The sequence below is a fragment of the Carassius carassius genome, chromosome 4, assembly GCF_963082965.1.
Source record: "Carassius carassius chromosome 4, fCarCar2.1, whole genome shotgun sequence".
NCBI classification, from domain to species: domain Eukaryota; kingdom Metazoa; phylum Chordata; class Actinopteri; order Cypriniformes; family Cyprinidae; genus Carassius; species Carassius carassius.
In genome coordinates, this window is record NC_081758.1 from 32,231,559 (window position 1) to 32,253,100 (window position 21,542).

The 21,542-nt window shown below is 36.2% G+C and overlaps 4 protein-coding genes across 4 annotated transcripts; 3 read left to right on the top strand and 1 right to left on the bottom strand.

The window, feature by feature from the left end:
• Window positions 1-1,221: 1,221 nt before the first annotated feature.
• si:ch211-137i24.12 (Immunoglobulin superfamily member) lies at window positions 1,222-4,557 on the top strand. Its single transcript, XM_059543037.1, has 3 exons — window positions 1,222-1,313; window positions 2,332-2,805; window positions 3,382-4,557. Exons 1-3 carry the CDS (start codon window positions 1,247-1,249, stop codon window positions 3,504-3,506), a joined length of 666 nt encoding a protein of 221 aa, XP_059399020.1. The 5' UTR covers window positions 1,222-1,246; the 3' UTR covers window positions 3,507-4,557.
• Window positions 4,558-6,849: 2,292 nt separating this feature from the next.
• Window positions 6,850-14,521, bottom strand: LOC132139806 (V-type proton ATPase catalytic subunit A). The gene is made up of 15 exons (XM_059548418.1): window positions 14,405-14,521; window positions 13,739-13,837; window positions 13,474-13,602; window positions 13,099-13,313; window positions 12,065-12,202; window positions 11,698-11,849; window positions 10,849-11,011; window positions 10,587-10,695; window positions 10,247-10,369; window positions 9,554-9,668; window positions 9,275-9,338; window positions 8,964-9,167; window positions 8,679-8,773; window positions 8,367-8,538; window positions 6,850-7,645 (listed from the first exon to the last, which is right to left on the bottom strand). Exons 2-15 carry the CDS (start codon window positions 13,818-13,820, stop codon window positions 7,553-7,555), a joined length of 1,854 nt encoding a protein of 617 aa, XP_059404401.1. The 5' UTR covers window positions 13,821-13,837; window positions 14,405-14,521; the 3' UTR covers window positions 6,850-7,552.
• A 307-nt stretch (window positions 14,522-14,828) lies between these two features.
• On the top strand, window positions 14,829-18,472 carry phf23a (PHD finger protein 23a). The gene is made up of 5 exons (XM_059548419.1): window positions 14,829-15,427; window positions 15,958-15,989; window positions 16,256-16,348; window positions 17,181-17,730; window positions 17,921-18,472. Exons 1-5 carry the CDS (start codon window positions 15,400-15,402, stop codon window positions 18,112-18,114), a joined length of 897 nt encoding a protein of 298 aa, XP_059404402.1. The 5' UTR covers window positions 14,829-15,399; the 3' UTR covers window positions 18,115-18,472.
• Window positions 18,473-19,674: 1,202 nt separating this feature from the next.
• Window positions 19,675-21,492, top strand: LOC132135643 (phospholipid scramblase 1-like). Its single transcript, XM_059547198.1, has 7 exons — window positions 19,675-19,692; window positions 19,863-19,932; window positions 20,381-20,423; window positions 20,510-20,730; window positions 20,900-21,061; window positions 21,147-21,314; window positions 21,412-21,492. Exons 2-7 carry the CDS (start codon window positions 19,873-19,875, stop codon window positions 21,490-21,492), a joined length of 735 nt encoding a protein of 244 aa, XP_059403181.1. The 5' UTR covers window positions 19,675-19,692; window positions 19,863-19,872.
• The last annotated feature ends 50 nt before the right edge of the window (window positions 21,493-21,542 follow it).

Sequence of the window (21,542 nt, forward strand, 5' to 3'; positions counted from 1 at the left end):
TATGGTCACAGCCTGCAGATGAGTGCAGAGCAAAAACTGCATGCGCGAGACTTATTAGCTCCGCCCACGGTACGCCTCCAGGATCCAGAAGCAGAACAACTATATCTGTCTTATAAATCGGATCAAGCTAAAGACTCTTTGGAAATATTAATGCAATACTACTCTATAGGTACTCAAGATTAACATGAGATTGGTAGAATGTGTGTGTTATGTCCCCTTTAAAATTCAGCATACATATAAACAACTGTTTTATAGTAACTGCCTGCCATTCACTGATAATGGGTGTGTGACAGCACAATAAAATTAGTTTGTTACACAAAATAATGCTATAATAAGATAATACTACAATCGATAAAAGAAACATCAACAGCGATCGTGTGAAGCATCATTGCATTGGTTGGAGCATATTTTATTCTACGTCCTTTGAGGAGGACACCAGGGTTAAGTTATTAAAAAAATAAATAAATAAATAAATAAACAGACGTGAAATGCCATTAGCAAAAATAATGTTTCATTTTTTTCCATTTATGAATCAGTTTTTATTTTATTATTTTTAACCAAACTTTATACAAAGATGATTCTCAACTTTGTTATGAAAGATAACTATGATAAACTATTTTACTTCATGCAAAATATGTGTAAAATGTCCATAAATTGGTATTCCCATTCTATACAATGTATCTACATCTAATTTGCATATTAATGTATTCTTGGGGCAAACCATAATGAAAAAAAGAATCGGAATAATTGGAGTAATAGCTTTCCATAAGAAAATTTCATATTTCTTAAGAATACTGATCTATAATTTCTTTCCCTATTGACTTATTGTGTCTCCCCAAAATGCCTGATTAACATGATGTTTGTCCTGATGTCCTCTACAGAAGACATGTATGAAAATGATGCCCTGTTTCATAACAAAAAGTCAAATTCCGATTTGAAACCATATAACATTTTTTTAAATGTTAGATTTAAATGATAATTACAAAATATTATCATATTTCCCTAAGAGTGCTAAATTTGATCATTCTGTCAATATCAGTATTTTTAGAGAAGGTGTGTTTATGATCAAAACTCCAAACAGTTGATATCTCTAAAAAGCCCTGAATGTGCTCTGTACAGAACATCCAGACAGATGGTTCAGATAGACAGAAAGACAGATAGGTCTAAAGTGTGTGTGATGTAGGAGGGGGAGATAATGTGTAGCTCTGTCAGCTCAGTGTCAGTGTGACACTTCTCTTAGACAGAAATGGCTTTCCTCAGTCTCTTACCTTCCAGATCCTTACTTAGTCACATTTTCCACTCTGCCCTCACAGGTAAGAGTATACTTTTCCCTTAGCATTTAGCTTGCTCATTACTCTGTGTTCTACTAACTTACCTTGACAAATTAACAAGGAAACCGACTTTATTTCTTCCCTCCCTCTATATCCACAAAACATTACAGTTCAGCAGCTGGACCTTCATAAAACACAATAACATAAACATGTGTATGTTTTGCTCTCATGCCAGTACCAGCCGGGAGTAACCTAGTAGTTCATGTTCATGAATCATTTATATTCAACAGACTGTATGTCATCACCTATTAAAAAGCATTTGCTCTCATTTCTCAGCCTGCATCTATTAACTAGAACCCTTGAAATGTTGATTGGTCATCAAATCAACATTTACTGTCTGTTTCATAGTAAATGTTCTTCTAATTCCATGTGTTTATGGAAGCAGCGCTTTTTTGAGGCATTAATGAGAATACATGAAGTATGAGAGAGAAACGTGTAAAACTGTACTGAGGCAAAAGGGGGTTGCTGCTGCATTAGCTTTAGCGTTAATGTTATGTTCACAACATTAGTCAAATCAGTTTAACTTTTTGTGTTCATTGAGTTACATGACACGACTCTTGTCAAGTCTGTTTGTTGGTAATTTAGTCTTGATTCAGAAAATCTGAGAGATTCATTCTGAACTAACTTCTAGACTACGGTTGACCAAATAAAGAAATGGTTAGAAGATTTACGCTGTACGCAGGACTTTTGATATTTTAATCCTTGTGACTTTTGAGTCTCTAATTTTAGTAAAGGGACTTAGTGTGGCCATAACACTGCCATGTAAGCTACTGTATTTATAGCATCGGTGCTGCTACATAAGCGCGTATAGGTGTGAATTTTTCTTGATTGGTTAAAATGTTCTTGACTAGTTACTATTCTGCTCTAAACATGCTAAATCTATTTTCGAGTTTTGACCATAAACTGTATATATATAGAAGTTCATGAGGCCTACTCTTTCACATACATAAGCATTCATGTATAATTGCACTCTCGAATAATAATGTTGTTTTATTGACAGGTGGGCTTCTTTTTCTTTGTCTGCTTGTAAATGTGCCCATTATCGCCAGTCCCACTCCCACTCCCCTGACCATCCTCATCACGTCCACAGCAGAGCCTTTACCTGCTCCTCCCAGCCCACAGGAGGCGTCTTATTTACAACAGCCTCTAAAGGCCAAAGCTGTGGAAGGGGAGGATGTGGTGTTTCCCTGTTTTTTAAAGAGTGATGTAGATGAAGTAGGGGCTGTGGAGAAGGTGAGGTGGTATGTGAAGAGTTTGGAGGGAAAGAGGAATGTTCTACAAGGGAATGAGACGGCGGAGGATGTGTTTGCTGGCCGTGTGTTTTTGTCTGGTGATCTATCTGAGGGAGATCTATCCATGACACTAAGGAATATTTCGGTGGAGGATCGAGGCCTGTATTTGTGTGCCTTCATATCAACAAACTCAACTATTCTTCAGGGAGGCGGGACCAAACTCAGCATCCGCAAAGGACTGGGTGAGAGAGGATGAGGAGTGCAAAGATATTCATGTAAAAAACAAAATTCATATCGTAAAAAAACAATATTAAGATACATATTTTATATATATATATATATATATATATATATATATATATATATATATATATATATATAGGAAAACTGAAACAAACTAAATTATAAAAATCTATTAAATCTATTTCAGCTAGTTGCTAAAATAATTAAAACTAAAACAGAAATAAAATGTCAAAAAAAATATATAGACTTTTATAAAATGCATAAAAATGACAAAAACGGCAAAATTACTAAACTTTAAAATCAAAATGCAAATTAAAAATATGACATATCAACTGAAAATTGATATGATTCTAAAATCAGTTAAATGATTCTAAAAACAGTTAAAGGAAGAAAATATAGTAAAGAACCAAAACTAGGACTAGAGATGGACCAATATTAAAATTATGACAAGTGCCAATAATGTGCTATTGCCAATAACCAAAAATAATAATAAGAAAAGTTGGCAAGCTGATATAAAAAAAATAAGATATATGTATACATACATACATACAACTTTTTAAATTTATTTTATACAGGTGTGATTGAAGAGTCTGTGGGCACTATAACTGGCATCGTTGTGGCAGTTGTCGGTGTGGCAGTGGGGCTTGTGGCTGTGATACTGACTCAATTCAAGGACAAACTGAACTGCCTGCAGAAATGACATGGGGGAGACGGCTTTGGCGTATGGAGGTTAAAAGTGCGAGGAGGTTACAGTAAAGGCCAAAGGTAAAAGTGAGCAAATACACGTATACTCACGCTGCCAAGAACTGAACGCAGTGCATGAGAGAATGACTCTTAAGTAAGCAGTGAGGCATTTAGCTCACCCCATATTCTGAATGACAATATATATGATTACACAACTAGATCCGATGACCATCCTCAAACACATACACACCCCATCAGATCCAACACAGATGAAGAAGAGCAGTTGAGTTATGAAGTGTCAAGCTTTTGTAAGTTTTCATCGATGTGAGGATGCATTTCCTTTATAAGAATAAGTACATGAACCATTTGAAAATACCTATATTTCTGCATGAATGGTTCCTAATAATTATGGTTATTGTTTTTGTTTATTTAATCCAGTCTGCTGTGTATGTATTCATAACATGTTCTTTTGAGTTTTATATGACGACTTGTCTGGATGATACAACTTTCAGTTCATTGCTCTGTCAGTATTTAAAACCAGCCTGGCCCCATATGCAAAATCATATATGCTACTTATTTTTGCTTCGTATTGATCTGTATGCATGCACATGTTTTCAGTATTGTAATCTTTTAAAAGGATCAGAACAACATATGATAGATGTTATTTAGTAGACACTGATGTAAGTCCTTTGCATACCGCAAGCTGAGCAGATGGACTGTTGAGTGGATAGAATGTTTAGCAGAGGATGATCTGGCTTCATACCAGAGTACCATTATGAAGTTATATTAATCAGAAACTGATCTTATATCAGCACTCAACACTGAATACATTTCCTCTCAAGAGAGGCCTGATCTCAACACTCATGCTGTGCTTCAGTATTCTAATGGCAAAGTTCTTCATTTTCACCTGCATGCTTTTGTAAGACCCAGAAGGGCCTTCACCTCAGAAATAGCCAGATGTGGACTGGTTTGTGACTGTGTGATTTTGTCCCATGGGTTTGGGTTTGTTTACTGTGAAAATCACCATAAATTCTTCTGTCACAAATAAATAAGTTTTACTACTCAAAGTGTGGTGACTGCCCTGTCTCATGTAAATACATGAGTATCCACAGCTTGAAAAACGTTTGTGAATATTGTGAATATTGTGAACACAGACCTAAAATATCATTAAAAAGCTTGGGGTCAGCAAAAATGTTTAAAGCAAGAAAACATATCTGATCAAAAATGACGAAGACATTTCTATATAACATTCTATTTCTATATTTTTGTGTAATGAATTTACACACACACACACACACACACAAAAACACTAATACATGCAACCGTGTTCAACATTATTTTAAAAAGAAAGGGAAAAAAGTGACTCCACCAAATCAGCATTGTAGATCATCAAATCAGAATATTAGAGTGATTTTTGAAGGATCATGTGACACTGAAGACTGGAGTAATGGCTGCAGAAAAAAAAAATTCCATCACAGGAATAAATTGTCTATTAGATCCTGTACACACTAAATTGCTGGAAGAGTTGTTACCTATAGCAGAAGAAATACTTCTCAATATTATTAACTATAAAGATATTATCGTTATCTTTAGGTCGCTCACATCCCAAAACCATTCAAGCTGGTGGTTATTAAGCCTCTTATTAATAAACCACAACTAGATCCTAATGAACTGGCAAATAACAGACCCATTTCAAATCTTCGGTTTATGTTTAAAATTGTAGAAAAATTTGTGTCTGTTCAATTGTGATCCTTCTTGCAAAAAAAGATCTCTATGATGAATTTCAGTCAGGTTTCAGGCCCCACTATAGCAAAGAAACTGCACTTGTTAAAATTACAAATGACTTGCTTCATGCGTCAGACCAAGACCATGTCATTGCTAGTTTCACTAGATGTTAGTGATACTTCAACACCATAGATCATGACATTCTCATAGATCGATTACAAAACTATACAGGTATTCAAGGGCACACTTTAAGATGGTTTAGATACCTGTCTGATTGCTACCACTTTGATTATGTAAATGTGGAGTCATCTCAATTATCACCAGTAAAGTTTGGAGTGCCACAAGGATCTGTCCTAGGTCCAATGCTATTTTCAATATACATGTTACCCCTTGGTAATAATATTAGAAAATACGAAATTAGTTTCCACTGTTATGCTGATGATACTCAACTATATATCTCAACGAGACCAGATGAAACTTTTAAATTATCTAAGCTAACAAGATTATATTAAAAATGTAAAAGATTGGAAGACCAATAATTGTATCCTATTAAATTCAGATAAGACAGTGATATTACTTATTGGACCAAAAAGCAGTACACAAAATCTATTAGATTACAATTTGCAACTAGACGGATGTACCATTACTTCCTCTACAGTCAAAAATGGGTGTTATATTACACAGCAACTTGTCTTTTGAAAATCATATTTCACAAATACAGCATTCTTCCATCTTAGAAACGTTGCCAAGCTACAAAACATGTTACCTGTTTCTGATGCAGAAAAGTTAGTTCATGCCTTCATGACCTCTAGACTGGACTATTGTAACGCACTGCTAGGTGGTTATCCTGCATCTTCAATAAACAAGCTACAAGTAGTCCAAAATGCAGTGGCTAGAGTCATTACCAGGTCAAGAAAATAGTTATACAAAGCCTTCCTCTCTTTGTTTAAATCTAGATTAAAGACACATCTCTTTGGCCAAGCATTCAACTAATGCATCTCATAATCTTGTACTGCAGTTATATCTGATGAAATGCACATTATTATTCCTTAACTTGGGTTGAACAAATCATTCTCGCTTGGTTGGAACAGCAGCTGGTCTAATTATTTATAATTTGTTTCTCTGTTTCTGCCATGGGCTTGACATCATTGACATGACCAAATTTTGCTACAAGTTTGATTGCAACATATAATCATTGCTGTTAATAATGTTCAATGTTCTATTTGATATGTTATTAACTGAATTTTACTGTACATTTCTGCCATACGTACCATATAACAGTCACTACTGACAAGCTACTACTAAATATATTGTAGGAATTTCATTTTCTTTAAAGCTGCTTTGCAATGATTTGCATCATGAAAAGCAATATACAAATAAACTTGAATTGAATTAAATTGGATTTTTAAATATATTTTTAAAAAGATATTTACTAATTTAAATTCTAATAGTATTTCACAATACTATTTTTACTCTACTTTTGATCAAATAAATGCAGATTTGGTGAGGAATAAAAAAACATCTTAAAAAAAAAAAAACTCACTGACCCCAAACTTTTGAAAGTTAGAGGAGATAAGTGAGAAGAACTACACGGAATGAAATCTAATTTTGTTATCATAAAATAGAGTCATTCAAACAGTTTCCAATAGTTTAATTCTTTGAAACTGAACACAAACACCACACACAATAAAAGCAGTAATGTACCACTACAGAAGCCACAATACTCTACCCACACACCCATGCACACTCACAAACACTCACTCACATGAACATATATAACAAACAGTCAAAGGAACACACAGAGCAAAAATCACATTAATAAGTCAAGACAAGATTCAAATAAATAAGGGAAGCCTCAATGATCCCTTTCTGACTTCCATTGTTCCCATTATTGTAGAACTCATTTCTATTGGTCACAGAGAAAACAAAAATTGCGATGAGAATAAACACTGTGCTCCCCTGCGCTCCTAACACATGCAATGAGGACTCATGGGAAAGCAGGTGGTAAGAAAAAAAGATGAATGTTTGCTGTTTTTGTGCTTTGAGAGTTGAGTCTCAGCACAGAGAGATCACAGAGGCATTTGCCTAAGATGCTAAAATACAATCTTATATTTCAAACACCAAGTAACAGTTGTAGTTATAGAGTGAGACACACTCTTCTTGGTGAGATTAGCGATGGCTACTAGCTCTGACTTTCATTGGTCTCGTTCAGATCAGCTGAACAGTTTCAGTGTATATTCAGATGAGAGGTACACATGCACAAGGGAGCACTGGGAAATGCACTGCACATCACAGGGGAAGAGAGAGGTGGGACACGTGTGAGGTCAAAGGTTGCTTTCAGTCCTCAAGAGTGCGGAAAGAATTCTGCATGTCTTCCAGCAGCTGAGCGTAGTCAGCTTTGATTTTTGCTTCACCCTCTTTTACTGGATCCTGCGAAACACACAGACACATGCAGTTATGGAAAACTGCTCAATGTTAGCCATGAAATTTGTGTAATTATTAATGAATATGTAAAAATAATTATAATAAATTAAGTACACTATTAACAAATTTTCAGTAACTACTATTCAAATTAAATACAATATGTCCTATTGTTTAAAAACAGGAAGGGACACAATACACCCAACCCCACATCCTCAGTAATTAATACTATCAGAATCAGAAAGAGCTTTATTGCCAAGTATGTTTGCACATACAAGGAATTTGTTTTGGTGACAGAAGCTTTCAGTACACAGAGACAACAACAACAAACAGATAATAAAAAATAAAGATATGTGAATAAAATACACGTGTATATATGCTGGCGTATACACTATTAAATAGTATTATAGTATTTAGCAATAATTGAATTAGGTTTTATTTTCATATTTTCATGTTAATTTACGTTTAGGTTTTAGTAATTTTTTATGTGCTTTTGTCATTTTTATTGGTTTTTTTGGGGGGTTGTATTTCTATTTAGCTTTAATTTTTAATTTAAGTTAATTTGTAATTCAGCTTAAATTTATATCAGTTAGTTGCCAACATAACATTTCAAATTTTTATGTTTTTTTTTTTTTTAATTAAATGTTTTAATTTAATATTAATGTTTTACCTGTGGTCTATGACCTTTACATCTACAAAAATCCCGACATCAGTATTTGAGCAACGGTACCTTAAACTTCATGGAGCTGATCCGATAAAGAATTTCTCCCATGTGTTCACGGATCTGGGCCCAGGTGATCTTGTTATCGCTCTGCGCTGTGGTTTCAACAGCATGCCGGGCCATGTCATAAAAAGCTATCATATTAGACAGGATCCCCACTGTCTTATAGAAGGGACAAAACCTGGAAAAAAGGAACAGACAGGGAGATAATGTGAGAAATAATTAGCACAGATTGACGAACAGGCAACTAGAACAAGACGACACCTAAAAAGGGTCTGTGGGAATGTCACATTCTTCTTTTAATACAGATGATTAGTTTACCTGTCATAAGGAGTGTAACCGTTCTGCTGCAGGAAGTCATCTTTAATGAGTTTGGCCACCTCCAGAGTGATTTTATCCGTCTCAGCCAGAGATGCCTATGGGAAACAAACAAAATAAATGCATTCAGAATCAATACAAATACATTAAATAAACTAATACAAATATATTTAATAAACTATATACATTGAATACATTTAATTCGAAATGTCATTACACAAAAAATATAAAATGGAAAAACTCTATGATTTAATAAAATCTTCTGACAAACAACATATACAAACACACCTTTCCAACAAGTTGCACAATCTCAGCCAGGTCCTCCTCCTCCTGCAGAATCTCTTTGGCCTTAGTACGCAGCGGCACAAATTCTGGGAAGTGTTTGTCATAGTACTCATCCAGTGCTCGTGTATATTTACTGTAACTGATAAGCCAGTTAACAGAAGGGAAGTGTTTCCTCTGAGCAAGCTTCTTATCTAGACCCCAAAACACCTGAGAGCAACATTTCAGATGAGAGGGGGAAAAAATACTGATTACCAAAAAAACAAAAACAACATCATCATATGTTAATGTCATGTGTTTTCATAGGATCCACCCACCTGCACAATCCCAAGAGTGGCAGAAGTCACAGGATCTGAGAAGTCACCACCAGGGGGAGACACACTGTAGAGAAATGTCCATTTCCAAAAGGATCCCAAATGACAGGAAAGAACAGAAACATCTGCGGTTATAAACCACCACAAAAACACAGGTAATATATATATATATATATATATATATATATATATATATATATATATTTTTTTTTATAAACCTACATAACCTTATCAAAATAATAAATCAAAGTCTGTACAAACGTAATATTAGTGTGTACTTACGCTCCCACAATGCTGACGCTGCCCTCTCTCTCTGGGTTCCCCAGGCACTTCACTCGACCTGCTCTCTCATAGAAAGACGCCAGACGGGCTCCAAGGTATGCGGGATACCCACTGTCTGTGGACAGAAATCAGGAAAGTTTGATTATCCAATATAAGAAAGTTTGGTTTTGGACGAGGCTGCATAATTTAGTCAAAATAGTTTGGCTGGTTATTAAAATTGCACTGCTAGTACAAATGCAGTGTACATGACAACAAAATAGCAACAATATTTCAATTTGGAGGATTATCTCCAGTTTGAGATACGTTTTACACACATTTTGGTGCCAATACCAAGCATAACTTTTTTAGTGATTTTAGTCGTCTTTTGTGATTTAGCAAACCTGCAATCAAAAAAGTTTAGGATTGGTAAATGTATTATGTTTCTTATGCTCATCCATTTATTTGATTTAGAATAACTATTTTAATATATTTTAAAATGTAATTTTTTCCTGTGATGCAAAGCTGAATTTTCAGCAGTTATTACTAAAGTCTTCAGTGTCACATGATCCTTAAGAAGTTATTCTAATAGGCTCATTTGCTGCCCAAGAAACATTTCCTATTATTATCTATGTTAAAAACAGTTGTGTTGCTTGACATTTTTGTGGAAACCATGATTCTTTGTTTTAACAGAAAGTTCAAAAGAGCTGTACATACCAGCAGGCATCTCAGCCAATCGTCCGGAGATCTCCCTAAGAGCCTCAGCCCAACGCGAGGTGGAGTCAGCCATCATACTGACGTTATAGCCCATGTCTCTGAAGTACTCAGACAATGTGATACCTGTAAACACACAAAGCATGTTATGAAGATAAATGCATCCATGTACATACTATATAGATTTTCTCTTACAGGTTTTGTTTCCTTTCACTATATATATATATATATATATATGTGTGTGTGTGTGTGTGTGTGTGTGTGTATATATATATATATATATATATATACACTGATTCACCAGCATTACAGCACACTTTATACAGATGGCTCTTGAGTTTACCAGTGTAGATGGAGGCTTCTCTGGCAGCCACAGGCATGTTTGAGGTGTTGGCCACCAGTGCTGTTCTTTTCATAATGCTCTCCACCTTGCCGTCCACCTCCATAGTTAGCTATTGAACAAAATTACTATCACTCATCTAAACCAGGTTCATCTAAACCACTCGACAGGGTAACTTGAATTTCATTTCACATTCATAAACGCTGCATTAATCGCTGCATTAAGTGACCAGGTATAGCATCATTAAAGCCAGTGCCATACCAACCTCCGGGAAGTCTCTTAATACTTCAGACATCTCATTTCCACGCTCGCCACAACCAACGTAAATGATGACATCACTGTTGGAGTATTTGGAGAGAGACTGAGAGATCACGGTCTTACCACAGCCGAAGGCTCCTGGAATGGCTGTGGTCCCTCCTTGGACACAACTGCAAAACGGCAAAAATCAGGACTGTAAAATAATGTTTAGACTTATAATCATCGCTTCTTAATTAAAAACTTACAATCACAATTATTAATCAATATACTGAGAAATTACTTTTTACATTTTATCAATGTTATCATATTCACATATGCCCAAATCAAGAGAAAGTCGACTTACATGCATGTTTCAACTGATTTCTTCTACCTTTTCTCATTCAGGATTCATTATACGTGTATATTTATTAAGGTTCATCAATGAGAAGGTTTGTTTGCAGATTTAGCAGCAGCAAATGGAGCGAGCGGCCTCATTAAATAAACATACATAAAGCGATTCTTCTTAAAGAGGCAAACAGACAAAGAAAGTGCTTGTAATACCAAGTTTTAGACATTGTTCAATAAGTACAGGCTAGAAAAATAAGGAATAAAGAAAGAAAATGTGTCCATTTAAGAGAAAAGCTCTGATTTAAAGTCTTAACATATGGCAACCCCAAGCATGAAAGCGTGTGGGGACTTGTTACCAATGCAAGACTATGGAAATATCACTAATCGGTGGACCAAGATCACAGACAAGTCTGCTTAATTAACTGAGAAAACCAAAAACATATATAAATATATATATAAAAAAAGAGCTAAGCACACAACAAACTTTATTAAGATGTGGAACAATAATGTGTGTGTGCTTGCGACTCACGGAAAGAGGGCATCCAGTACTCGTTGTCCAGTCAGCAGGGGGTGATTTGCAGGTAGTTTCTCAGTAACAGGCCTCACCTGTCGCACAGGCCACACCTGCACCATGGTGAACTTCTCCTTTACTCCTTCAAACTCCAGTTCCAACACCACATCCTGATACACACAATGAAAAGGGAAGTTCCAGTATTTAGTAATATAAGGTTTCTTCCTCATCTTACCCAAACATCTTAGGGAGCTTTTTCATCCAACTTTCCATCCAAGGTGCTATACAAATAAACTGAAACTGATGTGAACTACTCTTGCGTGCTTTTCTATAAAAGTGTGGTAGTATTTCAGGACATGTGAGGATGATCGTGAGCTTGACCTACAGAGACGTCATAATTTCCTCGTGGAGCGAGGTAGGTTACTGTTCCCCTGCTGCGAGGGGGCAACATGATCTTGTGTTTGATTAGAGAGTTCTCGTACACCAATCCATAGATATCACCTCCTGTAATGTGACTTCCAACCTGAAAAAAAAACAATGAAAGAGTCCAATTAAAGTAAACAAACATCCAGTACATAATTTCAATACAAAAGTCATACACATTCAGGGGCATGTGGCTGCTAAGCTTCATGACCCAAATTGATATTGAATGCAATTCCCAAAAGGACTAAAATACTTATTCTTTATATATGATAATGAAGTTCCAAAATGATTGTAGGTACAAAATTAAGTTACCCAAAGTTGATGCCTTTTGGTAAACGATGCCATTTTAACACCAAAATATTATTTTGTATTATATTTCTATTGTAATATGTATTATATATCCATTTTAAATGTTAACCTTTTGTGAAAATGACAAGTGCTAGGAAATTAGTGTTGCAGGTGTGGCGTATAAAGGACTACAGAATCAAAATCAGCTTCCAAAAGCAGAGATAAAGAGCAGCTTGACTTAACAGTGTCCAGTGTTGATGGTTAAAATGTATTGGTTTCTAAAAGGTACAGGAAACATATCATATTTTTGTATTGTGGAATAGCGTCAGTAAAGGCATTAATGTATGTTCTTGCTTTGGTTCATAATTCAAAAGTATATTATTGGGTCTGAAAACATTTCAGTAATTATTACAGTGAAAGTAAAATTGTATTATAATAGTTATTTTTATTTGGGGTTGTTTTTTTCCCATGAAATAGAAATGTTATCAAAAAGTCAATTTACAAGTTTGCTTGGTTCATTATAAAAATGTATATTAAATCAGAATTTGAACCCGGCCCCATACATACTGTTATATTACACCACTAGACTATCATGACTCACAGTCCTAGGAAGAAGTGTCAAAATTGTCACTGGTGTCAAATTAAAAAAATCTAGGTACATGACAGCCCTACTGTATACACTGAGAATGACACACACGTTATCCTTACCCTCAGGTTCTGAAAAGGAGAGAATTCCCACTTGATGTCCCTGTTGAGGGCTCCTATGTTAACCCCTCTGGGGATGTAAATGCTCTTTGTGAGGTCATTGATGTCTTTGAGGGGACGCTGAATACCATCAAAGATAGAGCCCATGATTCCGGGACCAAGCTCCACAGAAAGGGGCTTTCCAGTGCGGAGCACTGGGTCTCCAACAGAAACTCCAGCTGTAGATAGCTCAGGAAAACATATAGACAAATACAACATACAAAAACATACTTTGACATAACTATGATGGACCATGACTAAATAAAAACATAAACTTTTGATTAAAACCTTTGCATGCATGGTAGAGAACGTAAATCACTCATGAATGGTAAAGGATACAGGTCTCCTCGTATACCTGGATGGTTGCCATATCGCCTTCCAATCGGATAATTTCTCCCACCAGCTCACAGTGGCCCACACGCACCAGTTCATACATGGCTGCACCTGCCATGCTAGAGGCTGTCACCACTGCAATGAACAGACACACAGATCGAAACCGGTCAATCTCATGACTGACAGCTGTCACTCAAAATAAACTGCTTATGGATAAATGTGTTTTGTATGTTTAATTCAAAGTGACTTCAGAACATGTTTTTATTTTTACCTGGGCCTGAAACTCCATGCACATATCCAAACTGACCCTCACGCTCCTCATCTCGGATCTTAGGCAGCTTGGAAAAATCCATTTTCTGGGTGAGCAATCCTGAAGGAGGAAGTGTTAAACAGTTCATTCATTAAAACTGCACCATAAAAGACGTTTCAATTTTCAGAATTTCAATAGAACCACAAGGTCTACTGTTTTGTTCCAACAGTACTAAACAATATACTTTTTTTTTTTTTTTACAATAAATAAAATATATTTATAATATAGCAAATGTGAGTCTAATCTTATTGTTATGGTAAATTTAAAGACTTTCTCGATGACACCACCATAATACTAATAGGACCACTATGGCAGACCGGTATTCAGACTATGTTCCTGCTGTAAATCAAATGAAAAGGTTTCGAATTTGATTGTTGTATGAAACCTACCACAATTAAAATAAATAAATATATGACTAAACGCCTTCACACGACCAAAACTACTGAATTACGAGATCTATGTTAGCAGGCTGTCGTAAGGAACCACTGTGTGTCAGTTGACAGATGGCTACTAGCAAAGCCTGATCAGCAATTGAGCAGACTTCACCTAGGTATAAAATAGGATCAAACTACGCGGTTTGATAGCAATAAAAAAATAATAATATAAAAAGGAAACGATTAGTCTTACTGTATTTGCATGAAATGAACGACAATCTTAGGAATATCCTACCAAGGAGTGAGAAGGAAAAAAACTGTCACGACATAGGTCAGCTGACCTGCTAGGATTAAGGAAGTCCGAGTACACAGTGCAAAAGACAGTACGCCATTATGGCTCCTATGGGAGATTTTGCGTGCATCTGATCCAACATGGCGCCCCACGAACCACAGTTTCTCCATTTCCTGTGTTCATTTAATGGACACAAGGACGTTACTGCAAGCAGCCACGCATTATTACTGTTGACATTTACGAAGTCTGGACACAGTGTGTTCCACCTTTGTACAGAATTGCGTACGAATAAAAACTCCGTTGTCTATTTTGTCAGATTTTGGATTATCTTTGACGATCTGTCATTACGTTCACACCAATAAGCATCACGCAAGGAATCTGGCGCTCTTTGCGTGGTTGCGTCACAGGGTGATTCCTGTTGAGACCGCGCGTAACCCAGACGTTCAATACTTTGTTCAATGCAGTTGCAAAAAGCTGTATTTTGATATTAGAATATTGATAGCGAACTTAGTATTTTTTCGTCTTTGCTTTGGGTTTGTGGATACAATCAAGGTTTCTGCAGTTTTGTAGATCTGAAATCACCCGGTTAAATTCGTTGGTGATCAACGAGGATCGAAGATAGCACCATCATCAAAATCATCATCATCGATAATTGAGGTCTGGGGAAAATAATACACGGTTCAGCTTAATTTTAACTGAACCGTGATCTAACGTTAATCATCGAAGAATCTGATCACTTGTTTAGTGTTGCAAGTTTTGATCACAAGACCACTCTGAGCATATGGCAGACCTCATTCGGTTGTGCGGGAGCGTACGTTATTAACGTTAGTTATCTGTTAAATTCAAAAGCAACTGGAAGACATTTCGCTTTTTCTCAAAGTGACTCCACAAGATCATTAGCAGGAAATTAAACAGCCAACATCAAGAAGAACCTAGCTTTATGGTACCACCCCACCATGTTGGGTATTATGGATCATCACCAAGGTAAATGTGTGCTTTTTTCGTTTTATTTTAGTGTCTCACATGTAACTTACTCGAAGTTTTAAACAAGCCTCGTGTTACGCACCCAATTTAACAAAGCGCTCCTGAATGGATTAACTAACGTTACTCGTGCTAGAAGTGAGCTATCCTCTTAGGTTAAGTACACTTAACATGGCCTCTCTGCTATCTCCAGATGCATAACATATAATTTTCTAAGCATACTTGAGTAGTTTCGATGCCAATTCGCTTACTTGTTTTGCTGACTTGACAAGGTTGCATCTGCTGTTTAGCTTTTAGCATAAGCAGCTTCTCTTCGGGTGTGAATATGTTTATAAATGATTCTTCAAAACACTTGCAACATTGTTTGTTTCGAAATTTCTTAACGTTTACATCTGTAGCATTCCAATAATCACGCAAGGAAATTACTTTTAAGTTACTCGGTATCCAATTAGTCCAGGCTAAAGCTAAGTTGACAGTTCATTTAAGGTTGTAGTTTCACAGATTACAATACCGATTTCTTGTTTCTTTTACAGACACCGTCCGGAAATGTAAAACGGAGGCTTTGGTAAGTGCTGTCGCAGTTGTATTCTGTAATGGTTTTAAATAGTGACCGGACTCGTTACTTATTTATAGCTTAGGCCACATGTGGCCGAACATTGGGGGGGGGGGGTGGATGAATAAGAGCAGTATCTATCTGCCTGTAATCACTGATAGTAATTGGCAAAAATATTTTATTGAAAACGGTTTCAGATTGCTGACAGACTGGTATTTAGGTATCTAAACGGACTATCAATGATCGGTCACTGTTAATGTCCATTGTCTTTGTTCCAGCCTCCAGAGCGTAGGAAGAGGACCGTGGAGGATTTCAATAAGTTTTGCAGCTTTGTCCTGTCCTATGCTGGGTACATTCCACCTCAAAAAGAAGTGAGTTGAATGTCATAAAACATAGTCTTTTTGTACAGCAATCAAGTGGTAACTTTGACCATCTTCACGATAATCACCTGCTGCTGACTCTGTGTGTGGTGTGTGTGTGTGTGTGGTGTGTGTGTGTGTGTGTGTGTGTGTGTGTGTGTGTTTGGGAAAAATACTTAACTCTAATAACGTATTCTGGTCTGTTTTGACCCAGAAGAGGTACATAAACATTTATATATATATATATATATATATATATTAAAAAAAAGCTTTACTTTTTGTATGGAAACCAAACTTTGGAAATGTTAAATTGCACACAATTTAATCATTTCTTTTAATTATTAAAGAGAAACCTTTTTTATTCCAATATCAACTGAGGATTTACACACTATTTTGTGCATTGAATACTTGTGTAAAGTATATTTAGCCTCTTTCACATATCATACTCACTTTTGGGACTAATTTCGATTTATAAAATTTATCGTCTTTTTCATGTGACGGTAAAAGTTTGTGAGTTACTGTTTTTGATGCTTTGCTGAAAATTAATGTTTTTGTTGAAGATGTAGATTTCGTAAATGTGGAACATTTTGAAAAGTCAGGAGTAAACCTTCAAATAAAATAATTTAAATCCACTGATTTCAGCGGCAATTCTCTGATTGTCTGATTGATAGTGATCTATTCCAATAAAATCTCCTTAATGTATATTTTTTAATTCCCTATCACGTTTATACATGTAATATGTATATGTGTAAAATATAAGCTTATTTTCCACCATGCAATGCAAAATTGTATGCAGATTTGGAAAAGGATTATGAGGGTAAATTGTGGTGATTTGTGTTTCCAGGAGAGTTCATGGTCTCCATCTTCATCTCCATGTACACACGAGCTTTCTGAACTCTCGGGTGAAGGGTCTGTAAAAGATAGCTGGACGGAAGCACACTCCAACCTCAACAACATTCAGTGTTTGGTCCACAAAGCTGAGACAGACAGCAGCAGCACAGAGTTCAGCCATCTTCAGTCGGACAGCTCCTCAGACAAGATGAGATTGAAAGACTCTCTGAATCAGATCCATCTGGATAGTAAAGCTGAAAGGAAGAAGGTGAAGAAACTCGGACGCTTATCTTTAGGAGGGCCGAGGAGAAGCCTCTCCGAGGCAAGAGCACACAAACAATCGAAAGCAGCACTAAAGAAAATGAAGAGATCAGTAAAGGCTGAGAGACACTTTCAATCCACAAGCCCTTTAAACGAGGGGTTTCAAAAGGAGGAGGGGTTAACCGAACAGGCTGTTCACATGCATGAGGCGGGGCTTAAACTGGAGTCCAATCAAGAAACAGACCTGAGCTCTTGCGAAACGGACACATTGGTGACTGATGAGGATATTATGGTTGAGTCTGGTATGTGTCTGATTAGACTTGGTATGCTTATGTTGTATTTAATGTATAAAGCTGTATAAAAACATTTCTATCATTAATGTAAACTCATTTTTCGTCTGTCATACCGTCAAGTAATATTTTATCTCTGTACTTTAAGAAAACATCTGATCATTGTCTTTCAACCATCCTTATTTTGTTCTATCCATTGTAGGTGATGATTCTTGGGATTTGGTTACTTGTTATTGCGGGAAGCCTTTTGCCGGACGTCCCATGATTGAATGTGACGAGTGCTCCATTTGGGTCCATCTCTCCTGCGCTAAGATTAAGAAGTCCAACGTACCTGATATTTTCTACTGCTACAGATGCAGAGACTCTCTGGGCTCCATGGTCAAAAGAGACCACTGAGAATGAATGTGTGGGTGCAGATCTTGTGTCTATTTAAATGGATGAGATGTTCTCATATATCCGTTTTTTTTTTCTTTTTTTTTTTTTTACTTTTCTGATTACTCTTAATTAGTTTCTGTTAAATTAAATCAGTTTTATATAACTCCATTTGTTCTCCTTTGTTCTGTGTTAATAGACCGTTCTTGGTTTATGACATTAAGTGGTTATCAGATTTAAGGTGTACTAAAACTCATGCACTTATTTGCACTACTATACGAGTGTTGTGTTTTTGATTGTACACATACCTAAAATTATTATTAGTGACAAATGTGCACTATGACCACATATTGTGTAGATAAATAAATGAACATCTCCCGTGGCCCTCTGGTATTTCACAGCTATTGTCTTTTATTTACATTATTATTTATATATATCCCCTCAGTGATGAATGTCTAGATGGGTGAATTTCACAAAACCAAGGATGTGTCTGGGTTAGATTTCTCTCCAAGTTGAAAGAAAATTTAGCATATTTTAGGACTATTAAGATTGTTTTCTTGACATCAAACCACATTTCTCAAAAGTTTGCATATTTATAAGATTTATCCAAATACCATGTACATTCATCCATTAAAGCAACTCCACTTCCAGTGAGAGCTGTTGTAATCCAGTGTTTTTCAGTCTTGCACCCGGGGGAATCTGAGCACAGGTGTCGCACTAAACTGACACCTTATTGGGGTCATGGAGCACTGTATAAAGGACTTGATGAGTGCAAATAGTGGTAGATGGATAAGGAATACTTCCAACACAGATATGTACAACTCTCAAACTCTTCAAATAATTACAGGATGTTCTTAAGCAGATATCAGCATATTTAGATTTTGTTATTTGTGTATTCCATCAAAAACAAAGATTTTTTCTTTGTGCCCTGCTCATCCCAGTGTAAATAGTACATGTATTTACAGGTGTACATGTTTGAATGATGAGGAAATGCTCTATTTTTCTGCCCATTTACAGCAGTGAATTCTGAAAATAAATGTTCTTTTAAAGTCCACCTGCTGTTCATTTGCACGGTTTTGTTTACTGATGGCACTGCTCTTTCCTTGAGTAATATCCAAAGGGAGCATAGACAAGGGGTTTGATAAGACATTCATGCAGTGATCCTCATATCTGACTCTTCACTTCATCTGCTGTAATGCTGTGCTTGTGATTATTTAAACAATCTGCTACTTAATGTAAGGTAAGCGCATGTACAATATTCATTCATTTTTTTAATCTGTAATTGTAAATATAATTTTTTTAAAGGAAAATGCTATTTGTTTGCAGTCAAATGCAGGACATTTTATCAACATATCCTGTGCTTCAAAATAATTAAACATTTTTGTATAATAGTATAAAATGGGTGCCCAACCCTGTCCCTGGCGATCGACTGTCTTGCAAGGTTTAGCTCCAGCCCTAATCAAACACACCTGCTTTTAATTTTGAAGTGATCCTGAAGATCTTAATTAGTTGCTTAATGTATGTTTGATTGGGATTGGAGCTGAACTTTGCAGGACAGTTGATTGCCAGGAACAGCGTTGGGCACCCCTGGTATAAAAGAGGGTATGTTGGTTTTTTTCATAACCATGTGAGTGTTGTGTTGTTGACCTATTAAGAAAAACAAACGATTTTCTGTCGTTTTACAACGTTAAAGCACAATAGTTCGTTTTATTTTTGAGGTGTGTGCGAAATAACGAATTCTTTACTTTTTATTGGAAACTTTTGCTGTTCAGTGAGTTCAACATGTCTGAGCTTTATCCTAATCCAACAGCTGTGCCACCTGCTTTGGAGTACCTTACACAAGTGAGTGTGCCATTTTAAATTAATTAATTTAATTAAGACTAAAATTGTTGTAAAAAAAGTTGTCAAAATTGCCACTTTTGCCAAGTAATATGTTAAAGGGACAGATTACCAAAAAATGATCAAATTGATAATGTACTCCCTCTTTGTTCCAAACTGTTTCTTCTGTTTTGAAGCATATGAGTAAGCAAACAGTTGCCAGTCCCATGTGACTTACATGGTATGGAGAAATCTATGGAAGAAACTGTTTGGTTACCAACCTTCAAAGTCTCAACTTTGAGTTCAGCAGAAGGAGATCCATACAAGTTTGGAACAAACTTAAGTGGTGACAGAATCTCCATTAGGTTAATTTTTTGGTTGAACAATCCATTAAAAGTGTACACTTTGTATCTTATGATAGGGAAATGCACAATAGAATCTCTGCTTTATGTAATATTTTCTGCTCTAACAGATTGACCAGATATTAGTCCATCAAAAGATTGAGCTCCTTGAAGGTAAAGTGTCTAAGTTATTCATATGACAAAAAGTGTAGTTTTTAAATCCGTTTGTCACATGCTAATGAGCAATTTCTCTTTTCTAGGAATTATTGGCTTTGAGACTAATAACCAGCATGAGATTAAGAACAGCATGGGTCAAAAGATCTTCCATGCTAAAGAAAACACTGACTGCTGCACACGGAATATATGTGGCCCTGTGAGGAGTTTTGAGCTGGAGATAAAAGATAACTTTGATCAGGAAGTGATTCACTTAATCCGGCCTTACCGCTGCACATCGTGCTGTTTCCCCTGCTGTCTCCAAAAGGTAACAACTCTGACTGCAGCTGAAGTTCTGTGTAGAGTTTTTCTGAAGGGAGCGAAAACATTTCAACAAGATATTGCAAAGTTTACAATAAATTATAAACCCTCTATATGGATTTATGTAACCCATTCTCCAATTATTTTTCCCTGTCTGGATGTGACATTGACTGAAGATGGAGGTACAGGCTCCACCAGGGAATGCTATAGGTTACATCAAGCAAGACTGGCACATGTTTAAGCCCAAGTTCTCCCTCTATGACATGTCTAAAACAAAGGTGCTGTCCATCGAAGGGCCTTGTTGTGCCATCAGCTGCTGTGGGGATGTGAATTTTGATGTATGTATTTGTTCTTGTCAACAGACCAAAAGAAAACGCGACAGTTTGACAAAAGGTTATGTGCATATGTGTCTGCCTTGTGCAGGTTACCAGTAAGGATGGGCATTCTGTAGGTCGTATCAGTAAACAGTGGAGTGACTTGATCAAAGAATCTCAGGATAATTCATCCATCAAAGATAATTATGGTGTTAACTTTCCCATGGACTTGGATGTGAGGATGAAAGCAGTTCTGCTGGGAGCATGTTTCCTTATAGTGAGATATGACCCAAAACACTCTTTAGCTACTTCCTGTTATGTTCTTTTATATGAAAGTTCATATTTAATTTAATAATTTCTGTGTTGTCCTGCAGGACTTCATATTCTTTGAGCAGACCGGTAACTCTGGACATCAATGGGGTGAAGTTGTCATGAACAGCCTACCGCTTGCTTAATGCTTATCACAAATTATTAAAGTATTTTTGAAAGTTACACCCAGATCATT

Bases quoted from the DNA above. Each gene is read 5' to 3' on its own strand.
- si:ch211-137i24.12 (XM_059543037.1), top strand. From the start codon at position 1,247: ATGGCTTTCCTCAGTCTCTTACCTTCCAGATCCTTACTTAGTCACATT. The intron at 1,314-2,331 runs GTAAGAGTATAC...TTTTATTGACAG, and splicing joins TTTCCACTCTGCCCTCACAG to GTGGGCTTCTTTTTCTTTGT. The intron at 2,806-3,381 runs GTGAGAGAGGAT...TATTTTATACAG, and splicing joins CAGCATCCGCAAAGGACTGG to GTGTGATTGAAGAGTCTGTG.
- LOC132139806 (XM_059548418.1), bottom strand. From the start codon at position 13,820: ATGGATTTTTCCAAGCTGCCTAAGATCCGAGATGAGGAGCGTGAGGGT. The intron at 9,339-9,553 runs GTAAGTACACAC...ATTTCTCTACAG, and splicing joins AGCGTCAGCATTGTGGGAGC to TGTGTCTCCCCCTGGTGGTG. The intron at 8,774-8,963 runs GTGTGTTTGTAT...TGTTTCCCATAG, and splicing joins TTGTGCAACTTGTTGGAAAG to GCATCTCTGGCTGAGACGGA.
- LOC132135643 (XM_059547198.1), top strand. From the start codon at position 19,873: ATGTCTGAGCTTTATCCTAATCCAACAGCTGTGCCACCTGCTTTGGAG. The intron at 19,933-20,380 runs GTGAGTGTGCCA...CTGCTCTAACAG, and splicing joins CTTTGGAGTACCTTACACAA to ATTGACCAGATATTAGTCCA. The intron at 21,062-21,146 runs GTATGTATTTGT...TGCCTTGTGCAG, and splicing joins GTGGGGATGTGAATTTTGAT to GTTACCAGTAAGGATGGGCA.
- phf23a (XM_059548419.1), top strand. From the start codon at position 15,400: ATGTTGGGTATTATGGATCATCACCAAG. The intron at 15,990-16,255 runs GTAAGTGCTGTC...TCTTTGTTCCAG, and splicing joins AATGTAAAACGGAGGCTTTG to CCTCCAGAGCGTAGGAAGAG. The intron at 17,731-17,920 runs GTATGTGTCTGA...TATCCATTGTAG, and splicing joins GGATATTATGGTTGAGTCTG to GTGATGATTCTTGGGATTTG.